The sequence below is a fragment of the Caretta caretta genome, chromosome 13, assembly GCF_965140235.1.
Source record: "Caretta caretta isolate rCarCar2 chromosome 13, rCarCar1.hap1, whole genome shotgun sequence".
Taxonomy (NCBI): Eukaryota; Metazoa; Chordata; order Testudines; family Cheloniidae; genus Caretta; species Caretta caretta.
The window spans coordinates 14,286,839-14,296,642 of NC_134218.1; the positions used below are offsets into that span (position 1 = coordinate 14,286,839).

Genomic DNA, 9,804 nt, shown 5'->3' on the forward strand with positions numbered 1-9,804 from the left:
GCCTCATCTGTGAGGTGGGAATGATACTTAATTTTTTATGAAGTGCTTTGTGATCCTTGGATGAAAAGCAGCATGTCATGGATTAATAAACGATCGTATATTGTGCTTTTCATCAATAGACATCAAAGCAATTTACAAAGCAGGTAAGAGCATCATTAAACATAATCATACTAAAGTATTATAGAACAATTGTTAACCATTATTGTCAGTGAGGACAGATTAAGCCAATATATTTGACTGCAGAAATTTCAGATTTTTAGCATTTCACACACTCTGGATAGTAATTTCCACAAACAAAAACAAGGGAAAAGTATGATATTTGCTTGACTTTATTATTATTTTAATAAAGAGAACGTAAAGATCTCAGTCTTGATGTGCATCAGCAATACATGGAAGGCTATTGCTTTTCCTGAAACAAATAAATAATTGTAGGTAAGCAAAATAAGAAAGCTTTCATTATATAGGTAGAACTCATGACTGGAAAGCTATAAAACAATAAAGGAGTAGGATTTTTTAAAAAACATTATTGGAAAGAAGAGAAATGTCAAGAGTCACATTTAATAAACCAATACAAAAAACTACATCCTGTGTATTTAAAAAAAAAAATTAACTGTCATCAGCCTCAAGGTTTATATTGTTTCCAAATTTTGCATAAAGCTGAACCTTCAGGTCAGATAATACCCTCTGAATTGATTCCACTCGAGATTCTAACGCTTCAATTTCTCCTTGTAAGTTTTTCTGGAAGACAAAATATTGGTTAATTAATACCAAAGCATGAGAAGCAAAGTTTCTCATTTGTTTACCTATAGATTACATATGTCAAGCAAACTATATTCCAATTATTTAAGAGGATTCCTGGACTGGGAACAGGACAGAATTCAGAGTTTTCAGTTGCAAGTTCAAATCCACGTCAGTAGTGACCAGAAACAATTACTCTCCACTAGCTGTTCTCGGCCACACGTTAAGTTTGTTGGTGGCATCTCTTCAGTTACTAATAGAGAGGTAGATCTACATCAGAAAATACGAGTGCATGCTCAGCAAAAGCCAAAGACTGAATCATGGCCCAGCACCCTTGTATATAGTCCCATCACTCCTCCAGATCAGCATAATACACGCTGATGAGGCAGCAGGGGGAACAATTGCGCTGTTATTGCCCATGCAGCACTTCTTCTGTAGCTAACTTGGAGATTTCAGACTAGAGTCATTATTAATATTTAACCTGGTACTATGTCAAAGATATTCAGAAAGAGAAAGGTTCTAAGCGACAGATGAACAGCTCATGACCATCAGAACACCCATCCTAATGCTAATCCTAATGTAGCACTGAATATATCAAAGGGACTTTCCCACCCTCACAAACCTTTGCCTCCTCCAGCATCTCTTGTGTCTCATCTTGGGAATGACTGATAAAGACATCACCAATCTGATAGGGTATCAGTATGGAATCATCATCATCAAGCATCATCATGTCATCGCATGCATCCTCCAAATTCTGAAGTTGTTTCTGTGAAGTCAAAACACAGTCAAAAAACTGGTCACCTTATCCAATGTGATTTATGCATTAACATCTACTTTATAATCAAAGCTATTCTGAGCTGTAGAGGCATAATCTGGAGGAGGATCAGCAGAACTGTCAGGTATACTTGGGAGAGACAAGGTAGGTGAGGTAATATATTTTATTGAACCAACTTCTGTTGGTGGAAGGGACAAGCTCTTGAGAGTCACAGAGCTCTTCTTCAGATCTGGGGCAGGTAAGGAAATATTTCTCTACAAACTGCACAATCAACTTGTGGAACTTGTTGCCATGGGATGTTGTGAAGGCCAAAAGTATAACTGTTCAAAAAAAGAAATAGATAAGTTTATGCAGGACTGGTCAATCAATGGCTATTAGCCAGATAGTCAGGGACATAACCCCATGCTCTGGATGCCCCTAATCCTTTGACTGTGAGAAGCTGGAACTAGATGACAGGGGATAGATCACTCCATTGCCCTGTTCTGTTCATTCCCTCTGAAGCATTGGCCACTGTCAGAAGACAGGATACTGGGCTACACAGACCTTTGGTCTGACCCAGTTATGGCCCTTCTTATGCCTGAGCTAAATACAAGCTGGGACAGATTGTTAAACATAAGGGGTTCACATATACTGCAGTAAGGCCACTTCAAATGAAGTCAGCAATTGTGGATTAGGATTTCAACGGAGTAGCACCATCATAACTCTAGAGTAATGCTGTGGGGAGTCTGGCCCAGAAAGTTTAGCAAAAGGTCTGAATAATCCTTGATTAATCCCCAGACGCACACCTATAACCACCTTTTTCCCCATAAATGACAATTAAGGGGTTCTAAGCATTGCACAAGTAGAAGATATATTTATCTTGAATGTGTTAGTCATTTGTGCTTCTCGCAGCATTACTTCCTATACCTAATCACTTTTTCCATCTTCATTTCCTTTAGCTATTTTCAAACTGACTTTATAGACAGACTAGACTCCAAAAGCAAAGCCAGAACCAAAGTTCTTCTACTTATAGTGCCCTCCAGCCCCTACTACAGATTTGAACCCCAATTCTGAGCTGTATCAAAGATAAGCTCAGTGCCCCTGACAACATGTCAGTAGATAGCAAAGGTACCTTTTTAACTTCTATTTCTTCTTTCAGCTCTGTGATCCTACTGGTATTTCTTGCAAATTTGTTAATTTTCTGTTGATCTTCAAAAGTAACATTGACATCTTCAGCAGCCTGCACAGGGGGGAGAGGTTACAGAGAAGATTGAATTGTTATATAATGTTTTTAGGGAGAATGAAGATGAAGTAATACTGCCAAGATTGTTAACTTTTAGGTAAAAAATGACAAACTTTATATTTCTCATAGTTTCTTTCCTAAGGACAGGTCTATACTAGAAAAGATTTGCCAGTACAGTTATGCCAGCAGATGCTCCTCCTCTGCATACAGCTTATATCGGCAAAAGAGTGATTCTACCAGTATAGCTTATACTCATTCCCCCAGTAGGATACTGACAAAAGCACTTTTATGCTGATTTAAGCGCATCTACACTGGGGCTTTTGCCTCTTGAGAAACATCAAGAAACTAAATTGCTCCCTCCCAATCATTTTTAGGCCAAGAGATTTCGGTGTAGACCTGACAGTAAAATAGTCAGTTACCTTTTAAACTGACCAGCACTGTGGAGAAAACATGAACGGGCACACGCAGGGACTAGGCCAAGGGACCCCCACCAAGTTGAAAAGCATGGGGGGGGGGGAGGGGCCATTCCTGCCTCTCCTGGGGCGGGGAAGCCAACAGGGAGCCCCAGCGCATACCCAGGGGTACCAGGGAAGTGCCCGTGGGAGCACACAACACACAGAGCAGCAGGAGGGGAGCGGCGGGAGGGATCAGTGCCGCCCCCCCAATGCCGGGGAAAGGATTGAGGCTCCCCTACAGACCCAGCACTCCCCGAGGACAGGGAGCGCCCAGCCCGAGGACAGGGCGGGCCACAGGGCGAGCCAGCGGTGCCTCCCGGGGCCGCTCAGGCAGCGCCAACCCCGCGGAGGGGGGGGAGGGGAAGCCTGGGGGGAGGAGGCGCAGAGCAGGCCCCGGGCCCCTCAGACGAGGGGGGAGCAGAGCGGCGCCAGGGGGCCCCTCGGACGGGGGCAGGGAGGCGGCGCAGAGCCGGCCCCGCAGCCGGAGGGGGACGCAGAGCGGGAAGACGGACTCAAAGTTTCCCGAGGCGGGTCCCCCCCGCGCTCACCGCTTTCTTCATGGTGGCAGCCATGTTGGACTGAACTACTGGCCCATCTGCGGAGGGGGAGATCCCAGTTACCAGCTCCCTCGCCCCGGCCTAGGTCGGTCCCGGCTCAGCCGCGGTGACGCTCCTCGCTCACTCGGCCGCGCTCGCCGACCCCCATCCCGACCGAGCTGGGAAGACCTCAAATCAAATAACGTATGAACAAGAACCTCCACACTTGGTACTTTCCGCTTAAAGGCGCTGTCAGCGGGATACTTATCCGCCGACAGAATAGGGGGCCTTAGATGCCGGCCGTGGCAGTTGCCGCTAGGTGGCGCTACGAGCCAGCACATGGAAAGAGGGAGCCCAGGGTAGCGCAGGAGAGCTTTACAGTAGTGTTCCCCCTCCCCCGCAATGCGCCCATCCACACCTGGGGGAAGCAGCCACAGTGACGCCCTCATTATTGGGAGGGGAGGGGGCGGTCGCCCAATGCACTCCCCAGGCTTGGGGGAACCAGTGCTTCACCCTTCTCCATGTCCCCACTCAGCATTCCATTTATTATAATGAATACGAATCAATTACATTAATTACAGTCCCGTACATAAAATATTAATAAAGGCTGCTGGTGCCAACGGCCTCTGCTGACTGCGGTAGCTGAGCGCCACCTGAATATTAAGGACATCTACCCTCACGTACTCCTCCGGGATCAGGAAGTGTTATCCCCATGTACAGATGGGGGTATGGAGGCACAGAGGAATGAAGCGACTTGGCCGAGGTCACACAGGAAGGCTGTGCCCAAGCCAGGAATTGGTCCCCGGTTTCTCTAGTCTTAGGCCGGTGCCTTAACCACAAGACTAGTCCTCTCCCAGGGGCATCTGTCTTGTGGAAATAACTGGAGGTGGGGGGAAAAGTTCTTCAACTGCATATTCCTTTCTGGAGAGACCTTGTGAACAAACAATAACCTTTTTGTTAAAACAGAGGGATGTTTTTTCCTAAATAGAAATAAGGGAAGTTGGCATTTGCACTGCATAATTGCCTCCACATGCTTTGGTTTATTTATTTAGCTTATATCACAGCTATGAAAAAAATCAGGTCACCATAACATTTCATAACCACAGCTGCGGGGGTGTGTTTTGGCTGCAGTGGACTCCTGACAACCAGTTGCTGTTAGTGCAATGCCCAACATTCAAGAGCCTGGAGCCTTGGTAGATGTGCATGGCTGATGCCGTGTTTGGCGAGCTGACAACTAGCCAAGGTTTTGAGAGTAATTTGACTGATGGAAAGTAGCTTTGGTGGGCTACCTCCCTAATATTTGCAAGAGATCTTGTGGATACAGCTGTGCGGTTTCCCTCAAGCCTCAGTTACCTTGACTTCAGAAAAGCATTTTTTTTTTAATTGCTACTGACTGACACAAAGCAGCCAGAGCAAGGTTTGAGATCTGGCCCTTGAAATTCTGCTACTGGTTAGTAGTCCCTAAGTGCCTAATCCTGCAGTCTACTGAGCACTGCCAGAGGGTGATGTTGTGTGTCTTCAATTCCCACTGATGTCAGAAGAGCAAGATAAATACTGTAGCACTAAAGATAAAAAATGGGGATTTCCAAGAAAAATGTTGTTCATAACAATAACCTTTGCAAATGTGTCTTTTCTGCAGCTGTTATACATGCTAGCCAAAAAGCTTTCAATGTAAGCTATGGCAAGAAGCAAAATACTTATATATTTTGTTATAATGTTCTTGTCTTTGATGTGCACCTATATCAATAGGAGTTGAAGGCAGTGGGATTCATGAAGAGATTTGATCTTGCAATGCCTAACACTTTTAGGTACCTAGAAATTCACAGGAACAACACTGTAATCCACAAAGCTGAGTTAGGCACTTAAGCTCCTTATATAACGAATGGGGAGAAATAAGCACATATGACTGTGATCCACAAAATCCAGCATGCTGGGTAGGGAGCTGCCTAAGCTAGTCAATGGGAGACACTAACTAGAAGGTGGATGCTAAGCCTCACTGCTCTCTTGGAGATTGGCAACTAAATACAGGCTGCAGGGAGGAGACACCTGTATCAACTTAGTGATCAATGAACAGGAACCTGCCACCTGGTATCCGATGACTTAACACCTATAGCTCTTCTTGAGCCAATGAGTTAGGCACTTGTCTCAGTTCACACAAAACAGGTGGGGTGCCTCTGCCCACCTTACAACTTTTTGTCCAGTGATTAGATAATGGGATGTGGGAGATCCAGGTTCAGTTCCCCTGGGAGGGTAAGGCTTTGAACAGGTCTCCCACCTCTCAGCAGAACATGCTACCTACTGAGCAATGGAACATTCTGATGGGGGTGGGTGTTTCCTCAATTTCTCCTGTTGAAGTTGTTGCACTCAGGATAAATAATGGTGTGTTGGAGCAGGGAGACTGGATCAAGGATCATCCCCCTCCCAGGTGGACACCCTAACCCTAAATGGGACTACAGAGTCATGCCCATTTGCTTGCTCTCTTTGGCGCAATGACTATTTTAGTATTTATTCACAGTGGATTAGAACATGTACAGCACTTTATTTACTGTAAGTAGTCTCAGTGAACTCAACTGGAAAGGACTTCCTTTGTACAAAAAGTTAAACATTTGAAACGGTTTGCAGGATATGAGTCTTAGATTTCAGGGTGTATTAACTGGCATATATAACAATTGCAGGAGACTCAGATATGCAAAGGTTATTGGAAGCAACCCTATTTACTGTTTAGTGATCCATTTTCCTGAGCCATCTTTCCTGTACATGTGTTCTCTCTTGGTTATTTTTAATAAAATAAATTAGGAAACCTTCAAAATCAAAAGAAGAAAATAATTATACAGACACACAAAAAAGTAACAAATAGAAAAGTATCAACGTGTGTATGGTTATGTGCCAACCCCAAAATTAGTGTTTTACAGTTCCCTAATACCTGTCATGCAGGGATTTCAAAACTCTCTACAAACATTAATTAATATTCACATCAACACTGTGAGGTAGCCAAGTAGGTATTAACTCCATTTCAGAGATGTGGAAACTGAGGCACAGATAATTTAAGGCCAACACTGTAGGTGCCCAGATTGAAGCATCTAAGGTATCTAATGTTGGGCACCCAATAATTGAGTATTTTGGAGCATAAGTGCTTAAGTAATGTGTGTTAGAACAACCAATAGAATCTAAAGCTACTGACTCCCCGCCCTGTGCTTCTGCCACCAGGCCATCCTTCCTCCACAAAAGGTTCATAAAAATGAATCCAGTTAACAAGTGATGCTATCCGTGGAAAGCAACAGATGGGAGTAAAAGTGGATGAAAATGCCCCAAGAGCTATAGACACAAGGAGCAATGGCTTACAGAAACTGCTCCCTGCTAACACCAAACAGTTGGGGCTCATTAGTTTTAGAAGAGACTTCGTAGCAGCAATGGAGAAGAGTTAATGCTTCTTCCCTCATTAGACAGGGAGATGCACAATAGCAATTCAGATGCCAAGTAAAGACAAGGAAGAAGTCTGATTCCTGTCCTGTTATCTGTGGGCTCCTCACAAATCCTCACAAATCCTGTGATTTTGAGAAGTTGGGATATTGTCTGCACTGGAGCTGGCCAGGAATTTTTCAACAAAGCTTTTTGTGGAAAATACAGATTCATCAAAAGAGAAATTGTCCATTTCAATGAATTACCGGTTTCTAAAAATTTTTGAAAAAAGAAAAGTTTCAAAATTGTTCTAAATTAAAAATATTCCATTTGTGGTTCAAAATGACTGTTTCAAAATTGGAGTTAGTTTGTAGTAAAAAGAATGTAAAATATATAAAATAAAATCTTCAAAATGTTTTGGCATGATCAAAATGAAACATTTCAATTGGCCCGATTCTCTCTCCTCAAAAAAAGAAGGGGAATAAAAAAGCACCATTTGCAAACATTGGTAAGATTTTTAACTTTTTGTCCCAATTAGTATGAGAAAAGTCTTCAAAATATTGAAGATTTGGGAAAGCAAAACCACTTCCAGCCACCTGTATTCCAGAACCCCTCCTTTCATTACACTAGTAGTCAGAAACCTACATCTCTGAATTCTCTGCAATGTGAACTTCCCAGAGGTGCCAGAGTTCTCTTTTCCCTTCTTAAGGGTTCCACCATGAAAGGGTATGATTTAGGTCAAAGCTATTCCTGTAGCTGCATTAGATGAATAACACAGTTATATCTGAGCCAATTTAATTTCCATCAACATAAAAGGATTGGAGTTAATAGCAACTGGATGTTTCCAAAGCTTTGAAACTGTCTCTTCTCCTACATGCTTAGGCAGGATTTGTGGTGAGTTTGTGTTGCCAAGATGAACTCACTGTTGTTCTTTCTTCTATAAGGAAAGGAAAAATTGTGCACAGATACAAGTTTCTAGGGGGTGGCATAAGATAAACTTATTGAACTCAGTGACCTAATTTCTCTTTCAGTGGCACGAAATGGCTCACTCTTTCTTGCTTGAGTTTTGTTTTTATATGAACTTACTCTCAGTTTGCAGGGACTCAGTCCATCGATCTGTCCTTTTAGTACTTATAACCCAACCACCCTTCAACTCATGCCTCCTCCTTGGTTCTTTGAGCATTTTCCCAGCCATTACTTGACCTAGCTTTTGGAGTACAACTCAGTGGGAAAGGAAAAAAGGGCACAGACAGAGTTGATGGAAGCTGGCTAGGGCCAGGTCTACACTACAGACCAAGATCAGTATAACCATGTTACTCAGCGGTGTGAGAAATCCACACCCCTGAGCAAAGTCATTATACCAACCTAACCCCCAGTGGAGACAGTGCTATGTTGACATGAAGAAATTCTCCCATCAGCCTAACTACTTAGAGAGGTGGATTGACTATGCAGATAGAAGAAGCTCTCCCATCAGTATAGTAGCATCTTCACCAGAGCACCACAGAGGCACAGCTGCACTAATGTAGCACTGAATGTGAAGACAAGCCCAAGGTCCCTGTTATAGGTTCCTGCCCCAAAGTGAGCCCCATGTGCACAGAAGTGACTCACCAGCCAAAACGCTCTTGTGGCTGGGTGTTGAGCCTTCCCCTTAGTCTCCCTCCTATTGGTCACTATATCTGGGTCTTCCATGGCCAGGTCACTTCAAAATTCAACCCTCAAGTCCAGCTGTAACTGATCACTACCCAAGCTGGCTTCTCCCAGCTAACCTCCCTTTATACAGTTTTCACCTGGGCCACCAACACATTCCTTCTACAGCCAACAGCATCACACTCATCTTTAACAGAGCAGTAGGCCCCAGGGCTTCTCAGTAGAAGACCAAAACTACAAACAAAAGTAAACACTACCAACATCTTTCACCCATCTCTGCACTCCCCTTTCCTCTTGTAACTCTCTGGCCCCCCAGACTGACTGCCTGCAGCCTAGCCCCTTGTTCCAGGGGATCCACCAGAGGAATGAACTCTACTCCTATAGTTCCACTCTCCAGCCACACACACCCCCAGCTCAACTGCTTTACTCCACAGCCACCCCCTAAACTGCTGGGCTTCCTCCTTTTTAAAGTCCTGCACCCAGCACAGGTATGGCAGGACAGGGCTAATTAAACAGTGCTGGTTAACCCCAGGCCACCTGCCCCTTAAAGATGCAGGCCACTGTGTTATAGTCTCATATACTCTTTATCCTGTCCTTTGAGATTGCAGGATGTTTTTCTCCTTAGGGATGGACTGCTCGAAACACCCCACAACAGCTGGATTTCTTCAGAAAAAGATTTATTAAAAACAGAGAAAATGGAATTAAAAGAAATCCTTTGCTTAGCGTATCTAGACTTACACCTCTCATAAAATAAACTAGATATAGCATTGTTAGCTTAGGCCTTGTGTGAGGGATAAAGGTTTTATTTCAAGGAGATGGCCAAGAGATTCTCAAGTAACATGGTTAATTGACCTTATTTCTCATAGTCCTGGACGCATGTTTCAATTGGAAAGAATAAACCAGTTCTGTGTACTTTTCATGAGTTCTATTAAATAGAATAAGTGAGCAGATATTAAGCAAAAATGTCACTAGGACTAAAACTATTATGACTTCAATAAAACTAATTAAGAATGAAACGATACAATGATCAAA

General features: G+C 43.5%; 1 protein-coding gene across 1 annotated transcript; it reads right to left on the reverse strand.

The window, feature by feature from the left end:
* Positions 1 to 311: 311 nt before the first annotated feature.
* Positions 312 to 3,881, reverse strand: PFDN4 (prefoldin subunit 4). The gene is made up of 4 exons (XM_048820355.2): positions 3,739 to 3,881; positions 2,625 to 2,732; positions 1,361 to 1,504; positions 312 to 738 (listed from the first exon to the last, which is right to left on the reverse strand). The coding sequence occupies exons 1-4, from the start codon at positions 3,760 to 3,762 to the stop codon at positions 607 to 609; spliced, it is 408 nt and encodes a 135-aa protein (XP_048676312.1). The 5' UTR covers positions 3,763 to 3,881; the 3' UTR covers positions 312 to 606.
* Positions 3,882 to 9,804: the final 5,923 nt, after the last annotated feature.